This window comes from Mauremys mutica, chromosome 1 (genome assembly GCF_020497125.1).
Source record: "Mauremys mutica isolate MM-2020 ecotype Southern chromosome 1, ASM2049712v1, whole genome shotgun sequence".
Taxonomy (NCBI): Eukaryota; Metazoa; Chordata; order Testudines; family Geoemydidae; genus Mauremys; species Mauremys mutica.
The window spans coordinates 93,394,110-93,420,171 of record NC_059072.1 but is presented as its reverse complement, the minus strand read 5'-3'; the positions used below and the strand labels follow the sequence as shown (position 1 = coordinate 93,420,171).

Sequence of the window (26,062 nt, the reverse complement as noted above, 5' to 3'; positions counted from 1 at the left end):
ATAAGTCATTTTGAAAAATATATGCAAGCTTTGCCTGTGCTGACTTAGCAACCATAGAGAAGAACCCTTTTCAATTTCTCTTTTGTAATCAGAGTATGTGCTTTCCTTTAGTACTGTAGATCACCTACAATCCCTTACACAGCACGTGTGGGCATCACTAATGAGATTTACTGTTTATCCATGCCAAGTTTCATCATCCACTGTGAAAGCAGCTTGCTGAACAGAGGGAGAGCTGGACTGTGGCGAGTGCTGCTGACATTTAATAAGGGGAAGCTTGGCAGGGGGATGGTGGAATATTACCATGCTATAATAATGCTTTTAAAATGAAAAATCTCATTTCCAAACCTCTTTGCAAAGCAGGGGGTACCATTTATAGAAAACTACTTGGGATGGGGAAGGAAGCAAATTAGTTACAGCAGGCCCTTGTAGAGCCTCCGAAATCATAGCCAGGAATAGGTGGGAAGAGACAGAGACAATACTGCATTCCAGTTCATCATAAGATTCCATAAAACTTTTGGGGCATATTCCCCTCCTCAGTGCACAGGGAATTTCATGCACTGGCCAGTGAATATGCCCCTGAGAACCATATAGTGTGCATTTGAAAAAAATGTCTTTGAACACAGAAATGGGTCCTCTGGGATGGGACTTCCTCCTCCTGGGATTGTCTTTCTCTTTATTCCACCTCCTGTCACCACCCTTACATTCAGGGATGCAGTAATTCTCCCAGTGGTCAAGGGCTGAACACACTTCCTTTCAGAGTCTCTGTATTCACTTCTGTAAACACCAGTCAGAAGAGGCACTTGCTCCCGGCCCCTATGTAATTGATTTTGGAAGACGGAACAAGGATGAATTTGAATATATCAGAGTCCTAGGCCACCAGTGTCCCTCCTGCTTTTCCACAATTGAAGGAAATAGTGTGGGATTTATCCACCTGATCTAAAAAGCAATGTTTCCTCAATGGGTCCAAATGAGGAAAACCTTCCTCCCCATGATCTCTGTCAAAAGACTCAGAGTAGGGTAGAAAGCACAGAATTCTTTCTAGAACAAGCAGTTTAATCAGGTGAAGTTGCAGCTCATAAAGCTACCAAATATACAAAGGTGTGTTAGTCTACATATTAATCAGATAACCTCTTTGTGCAGAGACTAGCAATCAGATAACAAAATGTTATTAAGAAAGAAAAGAGTATTTGCCCTGGAATACCCATGCATGTCTACAGGGATATAGTTATTTCTATTAATAAACTTAACAGTGAAGTTTACAAAGTTTTTTTATAAGTGACCTTCCAAAACATGTTCCAGGTGGGCATCAGGTCTGCTGACTGATGGCCAGATGCTAGAGCTAATTTAACCAGCTAGCATAATCCCATTTCCACGTGGTGGCTGGACTCACTCTAGGCCAGATTGGGATACTCTTACTCACACTGAATAGTACCTAATTCCACAAGTCGTCCCATTGATTTAAATGGAATTACTCATGGAGTAAAATGATGTTAAATGTGAGTAAGGGTAAGGCACTCTGGATCTCTGTGAACATCTCCCTCCCAGCAGCAGTTTTACCATGATGACCCTGTAGGATGTATCCTGAACTGGTACTGGTCTCAGCTTTCGTCACTGTTTGCCAATCACAGAGGGGACCCAGGGAATGCCTTAAAGCAAAATGTCTGTGGCTTCCTATCATAACAAAATGGAATATATCCAAAAACTTAGAAATAGAAATAACATTTAAGAAATACTTCTTGATATTTCAACTTTACTACAGCTACATGTGTTTCTTAGCTCATTACATGGAAGCTGCCATTTTCTGCCTATAGGATAAGAAGAAATTCATTCTGAAATGAAACCAACCGGAAAAGCTATTTTTTAGGTGTTTTGGAATATATTTAAGAAACGCAGTCAGGTAAAAGTAGGGGGTGAGGGTTGTGTAAGTGTCTGGTTTAATGTAACTTGTATTTCTTTATTTTAATTGCTGGAAATTGCAGAGAGAGATAACCTGGAACCCATTCCTTGGGAAATGGCATGTCTCTAATCTCTTCCCTTCCCTGCTTCTTCAACACAGTGATCTCCAATCGGATTACTTCCCTACCAGATAAGTCCCAAGGATGAGACAAACACTTTGGGGTAGGGACTGCCTTTTTCTTCTGTGTTTGTACAGCACCTGGCACAATCAGGACCTGTTCCATGACTAGGGTTCCTAGGTACCATGGCAGTACTACTACTACTACTACTACTAATAATAATAATAATAATAAATCAGGCTGCAGGCTGGAATTTATTGCTGAGAATAGGTGGGATTTTGTTGGGACCTCTAACGTGGTCAAACCCCAGATTAAAATCAGGGTTGGGGTCAGAAGCCACAGCAAGGATTGAACCAGAGTTGGAGCCAGAAGTCACACCAGGGGTCAAAACTGGAGACAGAATTAGAAGTTACACCAAGGGTCAAGAAGCCAGAGTTGTTAACTGGAGCCAGGATGAAAGACAAAATAAAGGAACAAGGCGAGGTAACAAAAGGAGCGGGAACCAGGTGAGGAGCTATGAACATGATCTCAGGAGTCTGGTCAGCAGCAGGCGTAGCAGCTAGTCCCTCAGACAAAGGGTAAGGCAGGAACAGGAACTTTTATGCTAAGAGGTGTCCAATCAGCAGCCTGCTGCTTGTCAGGTGATGCTGCTGAGTTAGCAGGTGTAGCTCCTGTTGAGGGATATCAACTGGTTTCCTTGTCTGGCCTTGCAGGGTGGTGATGCAGGGGGTATGACTCTCTCTCTCTTGGCAACCCCGTGGGACTGGATTTGAGACCCATGATGCCTGACACTACTCCTCCCCCGCACCTTCAAGGCTGGTCTCTAGGAGCCATGGGGTCAGGCTATTCATGGTGATCCCTGTAGTTTTGCAGGGGCATGAACATGATGAGCTGGCTCCCAAGAGCATTTTTCGCACCCACAATCTTCCCAGTCGATCAAATAATACAGTGCTCACTCACTCCTCTGCATATTTGGGAATCCAGGATGTCCCAAACTATGTACTCTTCATGGCCCTGTATTTGAACTGGGGGTGGGAGCTGTGGCACCAGCAGGGAAACAGATCATTGAGAAGAGGTTTCAGGAGGGTTACATGAGATACTGGATGGATCTTCCAGGACTGAGGGAGTACTGCAATTCAAATGTCACTGGACTGATTTGTTAAAGGCGTAAGGGCCTTTGTATTGATTATCCAATTTGTGCATAGGTTGGTTGGTCTGTAGGTATTTAGTGAATAGCCATACTTTTTGACCAACCGTCAGAGGTGGGAACTCTTTGTGGTACGTGTCAACATGATGTTTGTAAGCTATTATGGCAGCTTCCGGATGCTCCTTTAATTTCGCCTGGGTGTTATGAATAGTCTGTACCAGATCTGAGGCAGCAAGAGCTGCTGTGGACAAGGGGACAGAGGGATTGAACTGTGGATGAAAACCATAGCTGAGATAGAAGGGACTGAACTGGGCCAGGAGTAACACAACTCAGTTATTTTGGCAGGGGTTCAGGAATCAGTGTAGACACTATTCAAGTATCTGATTGACCCATTCTGATTGGCCATCCGAATGGGCATGATGGGAGGTGGATGTATACAAATGGACATCCACGACATGAAACACTTCCTTCCAAATTCTGGATGTAAACTGAAAGCCTCAGTTTATGGTAAGATGATCAGGAAGGCCATGGCAGTGAAAAAAATGCATAATTAAGGGTTGTGCAGTAATTTCTACAGTCGGGAGGCATATATGCATGGTATAAAATGGGCCTTTTTGGGAGGCTGATCCACTACTGTTAGTATAGTGTTGTGTCCTTCTCACTGGTAGTTCTGTTATGAAATCAAGGGTTTTATTTAACCAGGTTTGGGAAAGAGTTTCATACTGTATCAGAAAGACAAAAGGCTTGGTTCAAAAGATCTTAGTCCAAGTGCATGTGTCACAGAACCTGATGTAAGATCAGACATCATCCCGCACCTGTGGCCACCGGAATAAGCAGGCTACTGCATGCCAAGTCTTGGATTGTCCAAAATTAAGTTGGTTAAGCATTATTTATTCTTGACAAATCCATGCTGACTATTCCTTATAACCTTATTATCCTCCAGATGCTTACAAACTGATTAATAATTTGCTCCAGTACCTTTCCAGGTACTAAAGTTAGGCTGACAGGACCTGGGGAATTATAGACCACCTTGTTCCCCTTTTAAAAGACAGGTATTATGTTGCCCTTTTCCAGTCTTCTGGGACCTCTCCCATCCTCCAGGAGTTCTCAAAGATAATTGCTAATGGCCCCAAGATTGCTTCAGCTAGTTCCTTAAGTACCCTAGGATGAATTTCATCAGGCCCTGTCCACTTGAATACATCTAACTTATCTACATAATTTTTATCCTCAGGGGTGAAAGTAATTTAAAGGACTTATCGGTACGCCAGAGTCCTGAGTGGGGGTGTGGCCTCAACCAGAAGAGGCAGGGCCTTTCAAGATTAAAAGACCCTGGGGCTCTGGCTGTGGCTGGGAGCCCCAGAGCCTTTAAATCACCCCAGAGCTACCAGGGCTCAGGGGCAAATTAAAGGTCCCGGGGCTCTGGCCGCCGTGGAGGTCTGGGGCCTTTAAATCACCATGGGAGCCCAGCTGCCGGAGCTCCAGTGGTGCTTTAAAGGCTCCCCACAGCTGCTGGAGGTCTGCGGAAGCCGGTCCTGTCCAGCACAGCATACTGGCTCTTGCTGGTACGCTGTACCGGACCAGACCGGCTTACTTTCACCTCTGTTTATCCTGTTCTTTCCCTGTTTTGGCCTGCGTTCCTTCCCCCGGTTGTCAATGTTAATTGTATTGAGTATCTGGTCATCATTAAGGTTAAGATTCTGTCACGGATATTTTTAGTAAAAGTCAGGGACAGGTCATGGGCACTAAACAAAAATTCATGGAGCCCATGATCTATCCCTGACTTTTACTAAAAATAGTCTGGGGGGCAGGGAGAAAAACAGAGCTCTGCCGGGGCTTGCAGCTGCTCCTGTGGCAGGGGCTCACCTCAGCTGCTCCAGCCCCAGGAGGACTGACCCCACCCCAGACACTGCTCCGGCAGCCCTGGGACTGGCTGCCAGTCAGCTGTTCTGGAAGCCCTGGGGCTGGCCGCTGGCTAGCTGTTCCAGACCTGCTCTAGAAGAAGTCACGGAGGTCCTGAAAAGTTATGGAGTCTGTGACCTCCATGACAGAATCGTAACCTTAGTCATCATTAACCTTTTTAGTGAAGACTGAAGCAACATAGGCACTAAGCACTTAGCTTTCTTGATGTCATCGGTTATTAGCTCTCCTTCCCCACTACATAGAGGACCTACACTTTCCTTTGTCTTTTTCTTGCTCCTAATATATTTAAAGAAACTATTCTTATTGCCTTTTATATCCCTTGCCAGGTGCCTTGAGCTTTTTTATTTTGTCCCCACATACTTGTGCTGTTCTTTTGTACTCCTCCTTATCAATTTGACCATGTTTCTATTTTTTGTAGGATTCCTTTTTGATTTTCAGGTCATTAAAGAGCTCCTGATGGAGTCATATTGATCATTTACTATTCTTCCTGTCTTCCTTTGCATCAGAATAGTTTGCAGTTGTGTCTTTACTATTGTCTCCTTGAGGAACTGCCAGCTCCCCTGAATTCCTTTTCCCCTTAGATTTTCTTCCCATGGGACCTTACCTACCAGTTCTCAGAGTTTGTTAAAGTTTGCTTTTTTTGAAGTCCATTATCCCTGTTCTCACTCCCTTCCTTTCCTTAGAATCATGAAATCTATCATTTTGTGATCACAGTCGCCCAAATCACCTTTCACCTTCAGATTCACTACCAATTCCTCCCTGTTGGTCAGAAACAAGACAGATTCACAAAGGAAATGGTGCAGTTTCTGTATGTGGGATGGTGGTTTTTCTGGTTTCACAGGTCTATGGGAAAATCGTAAATCATGATGCAGGGATACTGTGTGTGTGCACTTTGTTTTTTTGAAGATGTCCTGCTAGTCTCAGTATTTTACGGGGAGGCATGGTTCGTCATGGAGAATTGGTGTTTCTGGACCCAATGGAGTTGCCGCCATGTAGATGGGCCTGTGGGTTCTTCAATCGGGTTTCTCCAGCTTGGGTTCTAGAATTCCAGGTTCTTGAACTGGGAGAAACTCAATGGGAAAGAGAGAACGTGTTGCGACCACAGAAAATGGGGGTCATGCCAGAGTAGCCAGGTGTCCCAAAATCAAGGTAAGATGCAGGACACTAATAAGAGTGAATTGTAGGACTTCCTGCTGTTCCCCAATCACAACTATAAAGATGAGATCTCTTGAGTAACTGGGCCCAACATCAGTGGGGACCCATCTACTGTTTCTTCCCTATCTGGGGTGTTTTGGGGTTTTATTGGAAAGCTGAGGACCTGAGCTATAGAGAAATCCATGAAATTATCCCCCACTCCCAAGTCAGTTGGGGTCCATTGCATGGAAAAGGCCTGTTTGTCCTGCAGGATCTGTAAATTGCAGGGGAATTGGTAGATGTAAGGAAGAATGATGGCCTCTCAGTTGACCAGAACCTTGGGATCTTTCAGTGGTGGTGCCCAGGCTCAAGACCCCAACTGTTAGATCTACTGTTAGTCAGCTGATCCTGCTGAGTCAGTGGATATAGCCCCTGTTTGGTGGGGTTTCAGCTGCAGTTTCCTTATTTGACCTTGGAGTGCAGTGGCACATAGGGTAAGGGTCTCACTTGTAAACCTTGTGGACTGGGTTCAAGAGCTGTGGTACCTTACAGTTCTACTGCTGGAGTGAGGCTGTAGGAAGGGAAGGCAGAGCTGAGAATATGGGTGGAGTTTAGCGGTAGGGTTAGAGGTAAAGGATGCATGATCTGGTATAAGAATACTAAGCTGAAGAAGAAGGGAAGGGGACAGATCAGCTGCCTGCTATTTCTCCGGGAGGGAGACTTCAGTTTATCTCCATCTGAAATTCCTAGACGCTATCTTCCAGTAAAATAAAGTAAAGCAAGTTAAGTTCAAACAAAATTATGTTTACTTGAAAAAATTGTCTTATTTTAAATGTACCAAAAATTGGTATTCAGTGTTTCAGTCCAGTGTTTCCTGACTGATTTCAATGCAGACTAAGTTGCTCCCTGACCTAATTTCTACCTGTTAGCAAGATAATAGCATTCTTCATGGAGATGTACCTTTTTAAATATTTAATGTCAGTTTTAAGAAGACAGCTTTGATGTTCTTTTGATACAAAAATTTAAAAACAACACTGGAGTTTTCCTTTAAGATTGCTGGGAACCTTCACTTTGGAGGGCTTTATACAGACTTAGCAAGTCATGTCCAGTCTCTTTGTCCAGTCTCTTCCAATGGTTGGGCTAGAGTGGGGAGATGGTGGACAGCATAATTCCCCTCACTCCAGCAGTTTGGGGACCCCAAATCATAAACCTGGCTCTGAGATCACATCCTAATTTGGAAAACTCCAGTGTGTTTCTGACCTGTTCACTGCCATGGTAATAAATAGCATAAGGATCAGAACAGACTGATTTAGGCATCCTTCAACCCCTCTCCTCCAACAGTAGCATCGTTCCCTATAGCATTTACCTCTGATGACTTCTTAGCAATGATTTGGGATGCCACCATTTCTTGGGCCATTGCCACTTTCCCTGGTGACTGAAAAGGCTGGTTTTGCTGTGGTGCAGATGCTGCCTTAGGAAAATGGTCTGTCAATGAAAGAAATATTTAAAAAAAAATTACTTTGGCAAAATAAAAAAATGAGTTTTACACAGGTGTTAAATTTTCTGGAGTTAATCGGGTAGAAAAATGCCTCTGAAGGCTCATTTGGTCCATTAACTGCAATGCCACCTGCCAATGACTGGGACTGAATACTAACAGCTTTTATAACTCTTTATGATAATTGACAAACCCAGATGGATTCAAAATTCAGCACGGCCCTCCTATTCTTACCTACTGCCTTCCGTGTTATATCCCCAGTGTGTAAAACATGCCTTCTTTTATATACAGGTGAAATGAATGCAAGAAGCAGGGTTGTTCTGCTCACTTATGTGAAAATTATACAGAGAAATGAATGCCCAGCAAACCAATACTAGAATCATCCCCTCCCCTCCCACCAAACCTTCTAATTACTATTTAAAAGGAATATTATTACTGCAGCATGGCAGACATGTGCTGCACATCACAAGGAACTAAACAGGAGTTTAGAGACCATTTGAAAAGATCATGACAAATTTTAAAGACCACAAGCCACTAAAAGAGAACTTTGTTCAGAGAAAAATGTGAAAAAATATGAGAAGATGAAATGATATTGTCATTAATAATTTTTATTTTATTTGCTACCATTTCAGACTGTTTTTATATTAGCTTTTTTCCCTGGTTATATCTTTTAACAGCCTGGCTTAACGAATAATAATTAATCAAAAATTATTTTCTTGCCTAGTGCTGCAATGAATCATGATTCTCTTGTTATGGCAAAAAAATTGATATCACATCTTCAGTATTGTGATTTCACATGGCAGGATAAAATAGGAGTGGGATTGTGTATGTAAAAATGAGAGAGAAAGGGAGAGTGAGCTGAGAGAAAACACCTTCATTTGATGCCCTGATTTTGTGGGTAAAAGAATAAATATTATTTAGATATTTTGGCAGCTTCTCTAAGAACAATCTTTTACACTCAAGGGTCATTCAGTAACTTTCCTAAAACTGACAAGGCATGGATGGAAGTCCCCTTTGGAGCTCACGAGTGCGGTTGATCAGCTAACAGGTATTTCTATACAGCAATGCAAAGGCATGTGAAACTTTGTTCAACAAAAAATGCAGATTCAGTGACACCAGAATGTTTCGTGAGTTCATGTTGGTTTAGCTGAAGTGGTTGTGTTGAAATAAACATTCCAAAACAATTGATTTTTTTCCTGTTAAAAACAGTTTCATTTCAAAATCTCCTTCAAGGAAAAATTAAAAAAAAAAAACAATTAAATCCAAAATGATTTTTTTCTGATTTTTTCAGAATTCCCAGTGAACCAAAACATTCATTATTTGCACAGCTCTACTTCTAGCCCCTGCAATCCCCCAGGAAGTAAAAGACTGACCTAAGTATTGAAACAAAGGGTATGTCTACACTGCAATTAAAAAACCATGACTGGCCTGTGCCAGGTGACTTAGGCTCATGGGACTCAGGCTAAGGGGCTGTTTAGCTTCAGTGTAGATTTTCAGGCTCTGGCTGCAACCCGAGCTCTGGGACTCTCCCACCTTGCAGAGTCCCAGAGACTGGGCTCCAGCCTGAGTCCAAACATCTACACAGCAATTAAACAGCCCTCAGATTCCAGAAGCCCAAGTCAGCTGACACGAGCCAGCCACGGGTTTTTAATTACAGTGTAGACATACCCTAAATCTCTCCCTTGGTGACCACAGGAGACACCACTTATTTGAATTTCTGTTTAAGCCTGATATTTGAAGGCCTCATAGCAGGGATGGGCAAACTTTTTGGGCTGAGGGCCACATCTGCGTATGGAAATTGTATGGCAGGTCATGAATGCTCACAAAATTGGGGTTGGGGTGCAGGAGGGGGTGTGGACACTGGCTGGGGGTGAGTGCTCTAGGGTGGGACCAGAAATGAGGAGCTCAGAGTGCGGGAGGGGGCTCCAGGCTGGGGCAAGGGGTTGGGGTGTGGGGAGGGCTCCAGCTGGAGGTGTGGGCTCTGGGGTGGGGCTGGGGATGCAGGGTTTTGGGTGTAGGAGGGTGCTCTGGGCTGAGATTGAGGGGTTCAGAGGGTGGGAGGGGGATCAGGGCTGGGGTGCAGGCTCCGGGCAGCACTTAGCTCAAGCAGTTCCTGGAAGCAGCAGCCTGTCCCCTCTCCGGCACCCGCGCAGAGGCACAGCCAGGCAGCTCTGCACACTGCCCCATCGGCAGGTGCCACCCCTGCAGCTCCCATAGGCCGCAGTTCCCAGCCAATGGGAGCTTCAGGGGCGGCTCTTGGAGCAGGAGCAGCATGTGGAGCCCTCTGGCCAGCAGTCACAGCTCTCCAGCTGCCCAACTCTGAAGGCAGCGCCACCACGAATAGCAGCACCGAAGTAAGGGTGGCAATACCATCACCCCCCTACAATAACCTTATACACACACCCCACAAACCCTTTTCGGGTCAGGACCTGTACAGTTACATCATGAAATTTCAGATTTAAATATCTGAAATCATGAAATTTATGATTTTAAAAATCCTATGACCATGAAATTGACCCAAATGGACCATGAATTTGGTAGAGGCCTACCAATTGTGTATCCACTTAATGGTAGTTCTGCCAAGCCCACATTTCTACAGCTTACCTATCAGAATGTCATGTGGGATTGTTAAAAGCCTAGCTGAAGTCCAGGTATATTATGTCCACCACATTACCCCTCTCCATCAAACAAGTTGCCCTGCCAAAGAAGGAAATCAAGCTGGTTTGGCACGATTTGTTCTTAGTAAATACATGCTGGCTGCTAGTGCTCACCTCTTCATCCTCCAGGTATTTGCAAATTGAATGTTTTATAGTGTCCCTGATATCAAAGTCCGGCTAACTGATCTATAGTTCCCCAGCTCCTCCTTTCCCCACTTTTTAAAGATGGGCACTATTTTAGCACTTTTCCAGTCTTCTGGGACCTTTCCTGTTATCTATGAGTTTGTAAATATTATTGCCAGGGGCTCTAAGATTTCTTCAGCTAATTCCTTCAGTACCCTCGGGTGAATAGCATCTGGGCCCGCTGATTTCAATTCTTTCAAACTGGTCAGAAGATCTCTAACATGTTCTTTACTTTCCCAGTCTGCATCCTTTCCCCTTTATTGTCTGTGGTAACTTCACTAGTCATCCGGTCACATGTTATTTTTGTGAGAAGACTGAAGCAAAGTAGGCATTGAGCAGCTCTGCTTTCCTATCATTTTCCATTACCAGTTCATCTTCTCCAATGAGCAGCGGACCCACACTGTCCTTGATCTTTCTTTTTTTTGTCTGATGTATTTAAAGACCCCTTCTTGTTGTCTCTAACATTCCTTGCCAGCTGTAACTCATTCTTTGCCTTAGCTTTCCTGATTTTAATCCATACACACTCACACTATTCCCATAAAAGCAGCAAAGAGTTTTGTGGCACCTTATAGACTAACAGACGTTTTGGAGCATGAGCTTTCGTGGGTGAATACCCACTTTGTCGGATGCATGTAGTACTTTGGTGACATGCCCCTCCTTCAATTTCCTGTATGAATCCCTACTGAGTTTTGGATAGCCAAAAAGCTCCTTGTGCAGCCACATTTGCCTCTTATGGCTCTTCTTATTTTTCCTCTGCATCAGAATAGCTTGATGTTGAGCCTCCAGCATTATATCTTTTAGGAACTGCCAGTTCCCTTCGATTCAGTAGTTTATGTCAAGCGTGCACACACTGACAGAAAGAACTGGTACTAAAATAAATTAAGCCCTTTTAATTAGGGCTATTAATTAATCGCAGTTAACTCATGCGATTAACTCAAAAAATTAATCGTGATTAAAAAAAATTGTGATTAATCGCAGCTTTAATTGCACTGTTAAACAATAGAATACAAATTGAAATTTATTAAATATTTTTAATGTTTTTCTACATTTTCAAATATATTGATTTCTATAACACAGACTACATCAAGTACTGTAGTGCATTCTCTTTATTATGAAAGTGAAACTAACAAATGTAGATTTTTTTATTACATAACTACACTCAAAAACAAAACAATGTAAAACTGTAGGGCCTACAAGTCCACTCAGTCCTACTTCTTGTTCAGCCACTTGCTTAGACAAACAAGTTTGTTTACATTTATGGGAGATAACACTGCCAGCTTCTTATTTAAAATGTCACCTGAAAGTGAGAACAGGTGTTCATATGGCACTTTTGTAGCCGGCATTGCAAGGTATTTATGTGCCAGATATGCTGAACATTTGTATGCCCCTTCATGCTTCGGCCACCATTCCAGAGGACATGCTTCCATGCCGATGACACTCATTTCAAAAAATGTGTTAAATTTGAGACTGAACTCCTTGGGGGAGAATTGTGTGTCTCCTGCTCTGTTTTGCCCGCATTTTGCCATATATTTCATGTTATAGCAGTCTTAGATAATGACCCAGCACATGTTCATTTAAAGAACACTTTCACTGACAAAATGCAAAGAAGATACCAATGTGAGCTTTCTAAAGATAGCTACAGCACTCAACCCAAGGTTTAAGAATCTGAAGTGCTGTCCAAAATCTGAGAGGGACAAAGTGTGAAGAATGCTTTCAGAAGACTAAAAAGACCAACACTCTGATGTGGAAACTGCAGAACCTGAACCACCAAAAAAGAAAATCAACTATCTGCTGGTGGCATCTGACTCAGATGATGAAAATGAACATGCGTTGGTCCACGCTGCTTTGGATTGTTATCGAGTAGAACCTATCATCAGCATGGATACATGTCCTCTGGAATGGTGATTGAAGCATGAGGGGACATACAAATCTTTAGCGCATCTGGCACGTAAATATCTTGCGATGCCTGTTCTCATTTTCAGGTGACGTAAACAAGAAATGGGCAGCATTATATCCCACAAATGTGAATACGCTTGTTTGTCTGAGCGATTGGTTGAACAAAAAGTAGGACTGAGTGGACTTGTAGGCTTTAAAGTTTTACATTGTTTTGTTTTTGAATGCAGTTATTTTTATACATAATTCTACATTTGTAAGTTTAATTTTCATGATAAAGCAATTGTACTACAGTACTTGTAATGGGGGAATTGAAAAATACTATTTCTTTTGTTTTTTACAGGGCACATATTTGTAAACAAAAATAAATATAAAGTGAGCACTGTACACTTTGTATTCTGTGTTGTAATTGAAATCAATATATTTGAAAATGTAGAAAACATCCAAAAATATTTAAATAAATGGTATTTAACAGTGTGATTAATCACGATTAATTTTTTTAATCGCTTGCCAGCCCTACTTTTAATATATCACTTTGACCTGTGCTCTCAATCATTCTCACAAGCTAATTAGGACCAGGCCTAGTCTGTTCTTAAACTGGAAACTTCCAAGTAAAACTTTCTAGCTCCAGAAGTGGTGGTGGTGGTGATTCATTATGTAACATGCTTCTCTTTGAGTCAGTATCACACCAACACCCGTAGGAGGTGCTAACCTTGCAGTCTTTTGCATGAGACATAAAACCAGGGTCCTGAACACTTGGAGGGGTTAATTATCCCAATGAATATTTGCAAAGCTCCTCTCTGATATTTTCATTGAATATATGGTATTTCTTCTTCACTTCCAATACTAGGTGCTCAAATACTATGATGGAGGGACAATGGCCCAAGTCTGTAATGGGACTTAGGTGCCTAAACACCAGATTTAGAGGCCTGAGTCTCAGATTTAGGCACCACTGGGATCCACAAAACCCCCACTTGGCTGCTACCTAACACTGTAGGTGCCTAAATTCACTCAGTGCCTAAATGTTTGTTGTAAAAGTTCCCTCAGTGCCTACGTTTCTGCCTTTGGGAATGTGTACAACATCTCACTCTAGGTGGCTGAATGCCAATCTCATTCCTAAATCCCAGCAGGATCCTCAAACCAGGTGAAGATGGGTATTCCCCTGCCTATGTCACCTGCAAGGCCCAATCCAGCAGATGTGCTCAAATCATACCTTCCCAATCTAGGCCCATTCAAGAGGAGGAGATCGTGGTGACAGTGCCCTTATAAATTTTAGACCACTGGTTAGGGCACTCGTCCAGGATGCAGGAGATCCAGGTTAACTTCCACCCTCTGTCTGATGGGGAGAAAGGATTTGAACAGGAATCTCCCACTTCTCAGAATAGCACCTTTATGTGTCTCCCTCAGCCTCTCCTGTTGAAGCTGTTGCAGTTTGGATACATAAACTCCCCAGTAGGGCTCCCCAGGGCACAGAACATGTCACCTCGACATGGCACACCTACAGTATACATTGCAAGCCAGAAAAAGTCACAGATAACTGAACTCACTAGGTCTAATTCTCTTTTACACTGAGGCTGCTTCACCCCATTTTGGCAGTTTAAAGAGGTCTTAAAGTGGATATAAATGCAGTTCACACCCACTGGAAAGTGCCTTTACTTTGCCAGAGTGATGTAAAAGGACTTTAGTGTAAATGAGAATCAGGCCCAAGATTAGCACTAAGCCAGAAAACTATTAAGAAAGTTTGAAAGTCAGATATCGGATATGGTATCTTGAGGTATAAATGGAATTAGATGCTTAGCTATCATTCTTCTTGTTCACATGCATAGAATTTAAGTGACCATTAGATTTGGGAGTCAGGAAGGAATTTTTCACCTCGGTCCCTGGGAATACTGGTAAGAATCTCCTGGAAGAAGTCACCTTCCTCTGGAGCACTGAGCAGGGATCTTAGGATTAGGTACAGTAGCTGCTTGCTTAACGTTGTTATGTTCCTGAAAAATGCGACTTTAAGCGAAATTATGTTAAGCAAATCCAATTTCCCCATAAGAATTAATGTAAATGGGGGGGTTAGGTTCCAGGGAAATTTTTTTCACCAGACAAAAAATGATATATTATATAGATATACACACAGTATATGTTTTAAACAAATAATTTAATACTGTTCACAGCTATGATGATTGTGATGCTTGGTTGAAGTGGTGAAGTTAGAGGGTGGAAGAGGGAGGAATATTTCCCAGGGAATTCCTTGCTGCTAAATGATGAACTAGCACTCGCTGAGCGCTTGAGGGTTAACACATTGTTGTTAATGTAGCCTCTCACACAAGGCAGCACGAATAGAAGGGAGGGGAGACCAGGGCTGCCCAGAGAGGGGGGCAAGTGGGGCAATTTGCCCCAGGCCTGGGGCCCCACAGGGGCCCCCACGAGAATATAGTATTCTATAGTATTGCAACTTTTTTTTATGGAAGAGGCCCCTGAAATTGCTTTGCCCCAGGCCCCCTGAATCCTCTGGGCGGCCCTGGGGGAGACAGCATAGCAGACAGAGACAGACACACACCTTGTGTGTGGGAGAGAGAGAGATGCACACTGCCCCTTCAAGTAAGCTGACCCACTCTTAAGTGCATTGTCTTTTTAGGTGGATCAAGAAGTTGACAGCAGCTGCTGCCCCAAGCTCTCTCTGTCTCTCTCGGTCCGTGTCCCCTCCCTGCTCTATATGGAGAAGGGGTAAGCGGGGTGCAGGAGCAGGGGGGAGGGGGACACCCTGACTTTAGTCCCCCCCCTGCACAGCAAACTAGAGCAGCTCCAAGGCAGAGGGCAGGACAGTGCTGCCCAGAGGATTCAGGGGGCCCCGGGGCAAAGCAATTTTGGGGGCCCTTTCAATAAAAAAAAGTTGCAATACTATAGAATACTATATTCTCATGGGGGCCCCTGCACGGCCTGGGGCAAATTGCCCCACTTGTCCCCCACTCTGGGCGGCCCTGGGGCAGGAGCAGCACATGGCAGTGGGGGGAGGGACAGCTGAACTGCCTTGATAGCCTGCTGGGCGGCTGCAGCACAGGGAACTTAGGGGAGCGGGGAGCTGATAGGGGAGCTGCCGGTCCACCCTGGTTCCAAGCCCCCACCAGCTAGCTGCAATGGGCTGCTCTTCCTGCAAGCAGTGGACAAAGCAGGCAGTTGCCAAACGACATTAGAAGGGAGCATCGCACAACTTTAAATGAGCATGTTCCCTAATTAATCAGCAGCGTAACAACGAAACAACGTTAACCAGAACGACTTTAAGTGAGGAGTTACTGTAGGTATATCCTGAGCTATCAATTTCCTGTGATTGGAGGAAGGTGAGTAGCATTGTGAGTGATACACACTGTATACATCTATGCTGCAACTAATTTAATTTTCAGATTATTTTTTAAATCAATGTTGTTTCCCTCCAGTTAATTGGTGGGGAAGACAAAGAGCTTGTCTACACATGAAATGCCACAGTGGCACAGTTCCAACACTGCAGCTGCGCCACCATAGAGCTTCAGTGTAGACACTACTTATGGTGGTGGAAGGTGTTCTCCCATTGGCATAGGTAATCCACCTCCCTGAGATTTTGGGACAATATCCACACGTCTATTTGGAGACAACATTACAATGTTAGGAAGAGCAAAGCAGTGTTCGTGTAATAATGGATAGCTTGTAAAGCCTGAATTTGTTAGGCTGGATAATTATACTACTGTCTTTTATATCATCCTGACTGACTTTTTCATTTATTTTGGCTACAGTAAGTTACCTGTTAAATCGGACTCAACCAATTTAAGAACACTTAGTTTTCAGGTGTTCACTTGAGAACTGCTCAGTGTTCTAAGGATTTGAGAGGTGGATCAGCTGGACATGTGTGTCTGGAGCATTAGAAGAGCCTCTGAAAGGAAATAGTTTGTGTCTTCTGTCTGATGAGAGGAAAAAGGAGAACTCAGCAGATACGGGGTAGGAAACATGAGGCTATACTCATCTTCAGTTCCCCAATACAATTTACTAAGAATCAGTACTAGTCTGAATGTTAAAACCCTACCAGCCAAGAAATAAATCAGACTGAAACTCCAGCCTCTACACATTCATAGTGTTTAGGTATTACAGCACATATGGTATATAAATAACAAGCTCTATTTGAAGACGTTACAGTGCCTAAGAGCAGTATGTCTGCCAACAGGTGACCATAGATTAGAGCAGCAGTTTTCAGCCTCTGGTCTGTGGACCCCTGGAGGTCTTCAAAATATGTCTAGGGATATGGCTGTACTGGCAGAGTTACAGCACCAGCAGTTACAGCGCTGCTCAGAGAGCGCTGAAAGGAAACCACTGTTGTGTGGTCACACTGTCAGCTGCCTGCACAATAGTGTGTTCACACTTGTGGCACATGCAGCGGTATTCGGAGTGGTGCACTCTGGGCAGCTATCCCACAGAGCATCTCTTCCTCTTCTGCCGCTAAAAGTTGTGGGAATGTGGAGAGGTTGTGGGGCATCCTAGGTCCTGTCCCAATGACCTGTGATGTATTGCGTCACATCCCAGTAATCCCTGTGCTTCTGTCAGCATTTGGCACCATCTTTCAATGGTTTGTGTACTGCGCGCTCTGCCTCTTCGGTCTGCAGGAATGGATCCCGCACTGTTGACTAATATGCTGCTCACTCTGACTCACACGTCACGAGTGGCAGTGGAGTTATTCCTTAAACTACAAAGGCAAGAGGAGTGCAACATTGATCTCACCACGCATAATAGCTATGACATGAGATTGCTTGTGGCATTCACAGAGGTGCTGACTACAGTGGAATGCCCCTTTTGGGCTCAGGAAACAAGCACTGAGTGGTGAGATCACATCGTCATGCATGTCTGGGATGATGAGCAGTGGCTGCAGAACTTTTGGATGAGGAAAGCCACATTCATGAGACTATGTGATGAGCTCGCCCCAGCCCTGCTGCGCAAGAACATGAGAATGAGCGCTGCCCTGTCGTTGGAGAAGCGCTTGGTGATTGCACTGTGGAAGGTGGCTACTCCAGACTGCTACCGATTGGTTGCTAACCCATTCAGAGTGGGAAAGTCGACCCTTTGGACTCATGTTGATGGAAATGTGCAGGGCTATTAATCGCATCCTGCTCTGAAAGACTGTGACTCTTGGCAATGTATGTGACATTGTGGATGGTTTTGCACAAATTGGCTTCCCTAACTGTGGAGGGGTGATAGACGGCACGCATATTCAAATTCTGGCACCAGACCACCTATGCCAAGTACATTAATCAGAAGGGGTATTTCTCAATGGTTCTCCAGGCTCTTGTGGATCACCATGAGCATTTCACGGACATTAATGCAGACTGGTCCGGAAAGGTGCATGATGCTAAACTGGGAGGAGTGGTAGATATGCTGGAGGGTAGGGATAGGATACAGAGAGACCTAGACAAATTGGAGGATTGGGCCAAAAGAAATCTGATGAGGTTCAACAAGGACAAGTGCAGAGTCCTGCATTTAGGACAGAAGAATCCCATGCACTGCTACAAACTAGGAACCAAATGGCTAGGCAGCAGTTATGCAGAAAAGGACCTAGGGGTTACAGTGGATGAGAAACTGGATATGAGTCAACAGTGTGCCCTTGTTGCCAAGAAGGTTAACAGCATTTTGGCCTGTATAAGTAGGGGCATTGCCAGCAGATTGAGGGACGTGATCATTCCCCTCTATTCGACATTGGTGAGGCCTCATCTGGAGTACTGTGTCCAGTTTTGGGCCCCATACTACAAGAAGGATGTGGAAAAATTGGAAAGAGTCCAGCAGAGGGCAACAAAAATGATTAGGGAGCTGGAGCACATGACTTATGAGGAGAGGCTGAGGGAACTGGATTATTTAGTCTGCAGAAGAGAAGAATGAGGGGGGGATTTGATAGCTGCTTTCAACTACCTGAAAGGGGGTTCCAAAGAGGATGGATCTAGACTATTCTCAGTGGTACCAGATGACAGAACAAGGAGTAATGGTCTTAAGTTGCAGTGGGGGAGGTTTAGGTTGGAAATTAGGAAAAACTTTTTCACTAGGAGGGTGGTGAAGCACTGGAATGGGTTGCCTAGGGAGGTGGTGGAATCTCTTTCCTTAGAGCAGGGGAAGGCAACCTACGGCACGTGTGCCAAAGGCAGCATGCAAGCTGATTTTCAATGGCACTCTCACTGCCTGGGTCCTGGCCGCCGGTCCGGGGGGCCCTGCATTTTAATTTAATTTTAAATGAAGCGTCTTAAACATTTTAAAAACCTTATTTACTTTACATACAATAATAGTTTAGTTATATATTATAGACTTATAGAAAGAGACCTTCTAACAGTGCTAAAATGTATTACTAGCATGTGAAACCTTAAATTAGAGTGAATAAATGAAGACTCGGCACACCACTTCTGAAAGGTTGCCGACCCCTGCCTTAGCGGTTTTTAAGGTCAGGCTTGACAAAGCCTTGTCTGGGATCATTTAGTTGAAGATTGGTCCTGCTTTGAGCAGGGGGTTGGACTAGATGACCTCCTGAGGTCCCTTCCAACCCTGATATTCTATGATTCTATGACACATGCATCTTTCGGAACACTGGCCTGTTCAGAAAGCTGCAAGCAGGGACTTTCTTCCCAGACTAGAAGATCACCATAGGGAAGTCAAAATACCCATTGTGATCCTGGGAGACCCCGCCTACCCCTTAATGCTGTGGCTTATGAAGCCATACACGGGGCACCTTGACAGCAACAAGGAGCAATTCAACAACAGGCTGAGCAAGTGCAGAATGGCTGTTAAGTGTGCTTTGGCCGTTTAAAGGCCCGCTGATGCTGCCTCTATGGGAGGCTGGACCTGGCTGATGACAATATTCCTATGCTTATAACCGCATCCTGTATGCTCCATAATATTTGTGAAGGGAAGGGTGAAAGTTTCACCCAGGACTGGACCTCTGAGGCTCAGCACCTGGAGGCTAAATTTGAACAGCCAGAGACCAGGGCTATTAGAGGGACATAGGATCAGGGATGCCTTGAGGCAGCAATTTGAAGCTGAAAGCCACTAATATTTGCTGCTATGCTCAGGAGTGCAGTGCTTGTAATGCTAGGAGGTGATTGTGTTGGTGCAGACGATGAAGGTGTAAGAAAATTGCCTGTTGCTTTGCAGGGCTCTGTTTGCTTTCAATTAATGGAATAAAGATTGCTTTCAAACCAAAACAATTGTTTTATTAAAAAACAACAACTGGAGGAGAGAGACAAACAAAAAAACACTTCTGCACTGAGGGGGATGGGGGAAGGGAAGGTCCAGGTTAAAGGTTTGTGTATGCCCAGGTATCATATCCAACCTTCTATTTACAGTACAGTACAGTGCAGTGGGTACTGTGCTTCAGCAGGGCCAAACTGCAGAGGGACAGGTGTTGAGTGCAGTGGGTACTGGGAGTCCTCAGGGCTGGACCGTGATCGGGCAGGAGTAGAGTGCAGCAGGTACAGACTGGAGCCAGGAGGTTGATAAGAGTGTGTTGGCAGTGTCTAGGGGGCGCATGGGAAAGAGTTTTGCAACAGCGGCTGCAGGGGAGTGTGGGCATGGAGCTGCTTGGTTTGCAGTGCTAGTAGCACCTGTAGCATGTCCGCTTGGTGCTCTATAATGTTTAAGAGCTGCTCCATGGCTTCATTCTGGCTTGCTGTGATCTCCTTTCAGTCCCTCTTCTCACTGTCCCACCATTTCTTCAATTCTAGTTTTTCAGTCGTAGAGTGCATCATGACCTCACACAGAAAGTCCTCTTTAGTTCTTCATGAACACTTCCTAATTCTGCGCAGCTGTTCAGCTGCCGATAACAAAGAGGGAGGCTTGGCTCCCAAGGTCATATCTGTGAAGCCAAAATGCAACATTTTACAGAAGCAGTGTTGTTTGCAGCACAAAGACCACTGATTTGAAACACAGCCACTATTCACCTACCTGTCACTAACTGGCTGACCCCAGGCAAGCACACATGAGCCACAAGACCCCCAAAATGGTGAGTAACTGCAGGGGGGGCAGGGGAAATCAGTGTTCCAAGACTGTACTGTACACTGGGCATGTGGTTCTTGCTGAGAGCCAGCACTGTAGGAGGGGGCTTATAATCATTCCTGTCACCACATTTTCCACATGCTGTGTTCATTATGGAAGATATCTCACTGCTGAGGGTGAGCAGGGAATCAAGGGGGAGGGTCTTCTCGAAGATTGTGGCTTCTGCCCTGGCCCTTATGCAGCTCGCCTGTGTGCAGCAATGCCCCCCCCCCCCGCCACTGCACCTCCCAGTGACAGCAGACTGGCATGAGAAAGTTACCCTTAATGGGGCAAGAAACAAATCAGCTCTGCCAAAGAACCTGTGGCAGTGGATTGCACAATATTTCCATGACAGTTTCCTGGAGATCGCTGAGGCAGATTCTCGTGAAGTGAGGGAGTCAAACAAGACCCTGTTCCATCACTCAGATTGGCATGTGGTGGTACATACGTCATACAGACAAAAGCCTGCTTTCTGCAACCCTCCTGCCCCCAACAACTTCAGTGATTCCCAAAATCAAAGCCACTTACCAGGGGCCTCCTCTCCTGTTTGTGCTTCACCAAGATCCAACAGCAGTGTCTGGCTAGCCTCCTCCAGGAAAAGAGCTCCTGGCTGCATGCATCTCTGGCCTCCAAGTCATCCTCTGTCGATGGGTCCCCCTCCCCCTCCACATCCTCGCCCAAGACTTCCTCTTCCTAGCTCGGTCCACTCTCGACTGGCACGCGAGCCACCAAAGTATCCACAGTGGCCTTTGCAGTGGCAGTGGGGTCGCCACCGAGTATCGCGTCCAGCTTTTTCTAGAACCGGCAGCTCATGGGCGCAGCACTGGAGCAGCGGTTTGCCTCCCATGCCTTGTGGTAGGCATTCTGCAGCTCCATCACTTTGACCCTGCATTGTAATGTATCCTGGTCATGGCCCCTTTCTGTCATACATCATGAAATCTGTCCATAGGTATCATCATTCCTGTGGCTGGAGCACAGCTGGGACTGGACAGCCTCCTCTCCCCAAATGCTGATGGGGTCCAACAGCTTGGCATTGTTCCACGCAGGGGATTGCCTGGTGCGTGGAGCAACCATGGTCACCTGGAAAGATGCACTGAGACCACTGCATGCAAACAGGAAGGGGACTTTCAAACTTCCCAAGGAATTTATGGGGTGAAGTTGGTCACCTGAGGGCAGGGCAGTAGAGTTCAAACCAATGACCAGAGAGGCAAGAACAGGCATTTTGGGACACCTCCCAAAGGCCAATGGCAGTGCTGTAATCGACCATTGTGTCTACACTGGCACCACAGCACTATAGCCCCAGCACAGAAAGCTCTACGCCTCTAGGGGTCAGGTTTTTTTACAGCGCTGCAACTACGCCGTTTTTGCGCACTAAAGTGGCTTGGCAGTGTGTACACCTTGGGAATTACAATGCAGAAAACTGCTTTACTGCGCAGAAACTTGCCAGTGTAGACAAGACCTAAGATTTCCAAAGGGATTCAAACTTTCATGTGAAATCTTTTTATAGGTCCACAAATGAAAAAAAGGTTGAGAACCATTGCATTAGAGCAAATGTAAGAGTGGCATCTCCCCTTGGTAATCAGCAGCTGGACCTGCAGTGCATGTAAGTCTTTCATGTTACAGCGGAGCAATGGTTCTCATTGGGACCCTTGTTAAGGTCCTTAGGCAATAGCTGCATCAGGTCTCCAGGCAATAGCTGCATCAGGTGGACCAATCTGAAACTCCCATGCCCATAGGAGCTGGTATAATCTGTTGTCTGTTGGAAGTCATTCTTTGCATAGATACCACATTACACTTTGGTCATTCCCACAGTGACCAAGAATTGGTCTTCTGTTGGTGTATCTGTACAGCATGAGATCTTGTATATGATATAGAGTGCATGTAAAATGCTGGAAAATTTAGGATGACAAGCAGAGTGAAAGGTGAAGCAGCAGACTGAATACTGTACATCTCTTGGCTTTGGTTGGTTTTGTACTGAAACAGCTGTTTCGTGGCGCAGGCGCTGGGAGCTAGGGGGGAAAAAGCGGGCACACGGTGCACTCAGGGGAGGAGGTAGAGGTGGAGGTGAGCTGGGTGAGGGAGCAGGGAGCCGCCGGTGGGTGCTGAGCACCCACCAATTTTCCCCCGTGGTGCTCCAGCCCCAGAGCATCCATGGAGTCAGCGCCTATGCACAAGAGAAAGTCTATTTAAACCCCTGGGAGATCCCTCCATTTTGTCTTCAGCTGGCTCAAGAGATAGCCATCTCCACCCCTAAGGATACCTGAGAGGAACAGGAACAAAGGTCAGTAACTACAGGGGGTGTGAGTGATTGCTGGACCCAGACTAGAAGGGGACTAGTCTGCAAAAGGAAGCTTACTGGGACACCTCTGAGGGTGAGGTTTTATCTGTATTCAGTTTTATTGCTGTATTAGGCTTAGATTTGTGTGTTTTATTTGATTTTACTTGGTAATTCGCTTTGTTCTGTCTGTTGCTACTTGGAACACTTAAATTCTACTTTCTGTATTTAATAAAATCACTTTTTACTTATTAATTAACCCAGAGAGTGTATTAATAGCTGGGGGGGGGCAAACAGCTATGCATATCTCTCTATCAGTGTTATAGAAGGCAAACAATTTATGAATCTACCCTGTATAAGCTTTATACAGGGTAAAACGGATTTATTTGGGCTTTGGACCCCATTGGGAGTTGGGCATCTGAGTGTTAAAGACAGGAACACTTCTTAAGTTACTTTCAGTTAAGTCTGCAGCTTTGGGGCACGTGGTTCAGACCCTGAGTCTGTGTTGGAGCAGACTGGCATGTCTGGCTCAGCAAGACAGGGTGCTGGAGTCCCAAGCTGGCAGTGAAAGCAGGGGCAGAAGTAGTTTTGGCACATCAGTTGGCAGTCCCAAGGGGGTTTCTGTGATACAACCCATCACAGACTTATTTACTTGTGGATGGATAGCCTTGATGCTTTTTAGATTCTCATGTATAATATGGATAAAGGCAGGGCTCAAACCTCTGAAAATAACTGTACCTGCAGGCCATATTTCTCCAATTGTTGGCATAGAGCCACATTGGTTTAGTTCACACCAGGGTACAGTCACCTTATTCACATGTTATTTCACTGTGGATACCATCTGACAGTTCAGTCTGAAAGGAATTATCAGCCTGAACACTGGAGAATTTTTTTAAAACACAGCTCAATTTAAAGAATCAACTTCTTCCTTTTTCCCATATATGTTGTACAGTTTGGATGAATTTCAGTAATCTCAAAACTGAAAGACTAACAGTACTGTCTGGAGTCAAGCATAATGCCACACAGGTGGTGTGCTACTACTCCCTCTCTCTCACCTCTACCACTGATCTCTACAGGATTCCTGTTATTCCAGTTTTGCCATCTTGACCTTGGTTCTGGTAATGTACCTAAATTCTTACTCACTGCACCCTTTCCTATTTAAGTCCCTATATCCTTGCACTGCTCTGCTTGTTCCATAACACTGACAGGCAGCATTTCATGCTATTCCAGTACTAGTACCCTCCATACATCTCTGCCAATGCACCTCAGTGCTGACCTACAGCACCTCTTTGCTATTCCAATTCTGGGTCCCCTATGTACTTTTATCAAATTAGCACCAGTATCCCCTGCTATTTCAGTCCTGAGTAAAGATTATCAACCATACCAAGCCATGCAAAATGGGGTGGATATTGTCTGAGAAGGAGAAATGTTCACTAGTAAATACGTTAGAATACCACAAAACCCCAAAGTTCATTTCATTTGAGATTGACAAATGAAAGGGTAGTGCAGAAAGACAGACATTTTGCTCTTGCAAATTTCTCCTCCTCTCTTGTCTCTTAAGCCCATTGCTACATCCTGCAATGTAATCTTTTCAGATTGTTTACTAATGCGAAGCCCCACCTGTAGAGCTGGCTTAAGTATTGGCACATCTAAATTTGCAGTTTAGGCCTGAGATGCTTACGTTGAAGTTTGACTGAATCAGGAAGCTCTGGTATGGGCTCAGAGGCAGACATTGTTGGTAAACAGTCCTTGGTAGTGGTCTTCTTAGGCAATAGCATTGCATAGGAGGTCCGCTGCCTAGTTCTGCGTGCTATCTCACGTTCGTTATGTAGCAGTTGGTCATCTGTTAACAAGGCACTGACTTGCTTAGATTTTTCTCTGACGTGATAACCTGTTGAAGTAATTGGGTTTAGTTTAAAGAAAAGAAATACTTGGTAAATGTGTTAGGAAGCCACCATCCCATTCTGTAATGAGGGCCACCTGGATATATCATGGGCCACAGCAACTACAGAAAAATGCAAAGAGGCTAAGGATGCTGAGCTGTTCATAACCATAGAACAATGAGCCAAGAAACCAAGATCTCAGTAAGCAGTTGTCTTTAGTAGATTTACTTTGTAAGCAGCTGACAAGCGGTTAAGACAATGCATGTGTGGTTCATAAACTTAAGTATGTTTTTAGGTTATGGTCTTTGAGGTTTTTCCTCCCTTTATTTCTTCCAAGGGCCAGCTTTGTAGTAGCCCATTCTTTTAGCTAAATGCTATTAGCAGGATGTTATTCCTTTGGTCAGAGAAGTGTTCAAGCAGAATTCCTCCTTGTCTCTTTGGTGCATTAGTGTATTGTCTCTGTCAGGCCTTGCCAGTCCATGAACTCTGATCCTTCTGTATGGCAGTACAAAACACTGCCACCAGTAAGCTGGCACAAATATGTAGCTTTTTCCATTAAAATTTGGCTATGGTTGTGTGTAGTGACAAGGGAGTATTAGTGTCAATGTGAGTTATAGGGAACAAGGAAAGAGGCTGAAGTGCTTTTTATCTTCAATCTCTGGAAAAGATTTTCAAGCCCAAAAATGCTAGGGTCCAAGGAAGATGTCAGGGATTAAAGATCTCTCTCAGAAGAGACATGATTATCCTATCAAAATGAATTTGTCTAGAGAGGGGAAAAGTCACACTTTTTGATATTCTTCTAAAAAATCTACCGTGTTTAGTATGTGTGTTAAACAACATCCCCAAACTACCAGCTGTAATGGAGTCAGTTCAATAAAGCTGTTGATTCTGCTTAGGAGATTCACAGGTCTGAATTCATTGAGGGGCTGGTACAGCAATGAAACTGAAAGGCCCATCAAATTCACTGTTTGAATCAGGCAAACAAACATAGAGACAACTGGATGTCATGATGATCCTTCTTATACTGACAGGACCCTGGGTCGTGGAAGGGACAAGGGAGTGTTGCTCCTCTTTCTGGAGTTTTGAGTGGGGAACCTTAACACATGACTGAATCCCTCTGATGGCAGGTAGCAGACATTGGTGGATCTCTGTACTCCATATCTTCTGTGTTTCTAGATTTATCTTACTGAGGCGCACATAATTATAAGAATCGAATGTTAAGATGTCCTACTAATGTATATTGCTCTCTCTCCCCTCATAATTGCTTCCAACATTGAATTTGATAGCTCCTCTAATCTCAAAGTTGTAATACCCACCGAATGAATTCTGTCCTGGGATTCTCCTAAGTAGAGTGACCAGCTTTATTTAATTTATTGTATTTGCAGCTGATAGTTTCTGGATGTTGTTTCTGTTGACTGAGGTGTCCAGGCACTGCAAACTG

At 44.5% G+C, this 26,062-nt stretch overlaps 2 protein-coding genes across 5 annotated transcripts in view; one reads left to right on the top strand and one right to left on the bottom strand.

Annotated features, from left to right (window-relative positions):
• The window catches only part of GRAP2 (GRB2 related adaptor protein 2), an 84,704-nt gene that overhangs the window by 9,222 nt on the left and 49,420 nt on the right, over window positions 1-26,062 (top strand). The window lies entirely within an intron of this gene.
• Window positions 1-26,062, bottom strand: part of ENTHD1 (ENTH domain containing 1) — a 60,698-nt gene that overhangs the window by 27,161 nt on the left and 7,475 nt on the right. For both annotated transcript variants that reach the window (XM_045001923.1, XM_045001922.1), the window contains exons 3-4: window positions 24,420-24,629; window positions 7,583-7,701 (exon numbers count right to left, since the gene is read on the bottom strand). In XM_045001923.1, the coding sequence (XP_044857858.1) occupies window positions 7,583-7,701; window positions 24,420-24,629 (329 nt within the window). The remainder of the gene's footprint in view (window positions 1-7,582; window positions 7,702-24,419; window positions 24,630-26,062) is intronic.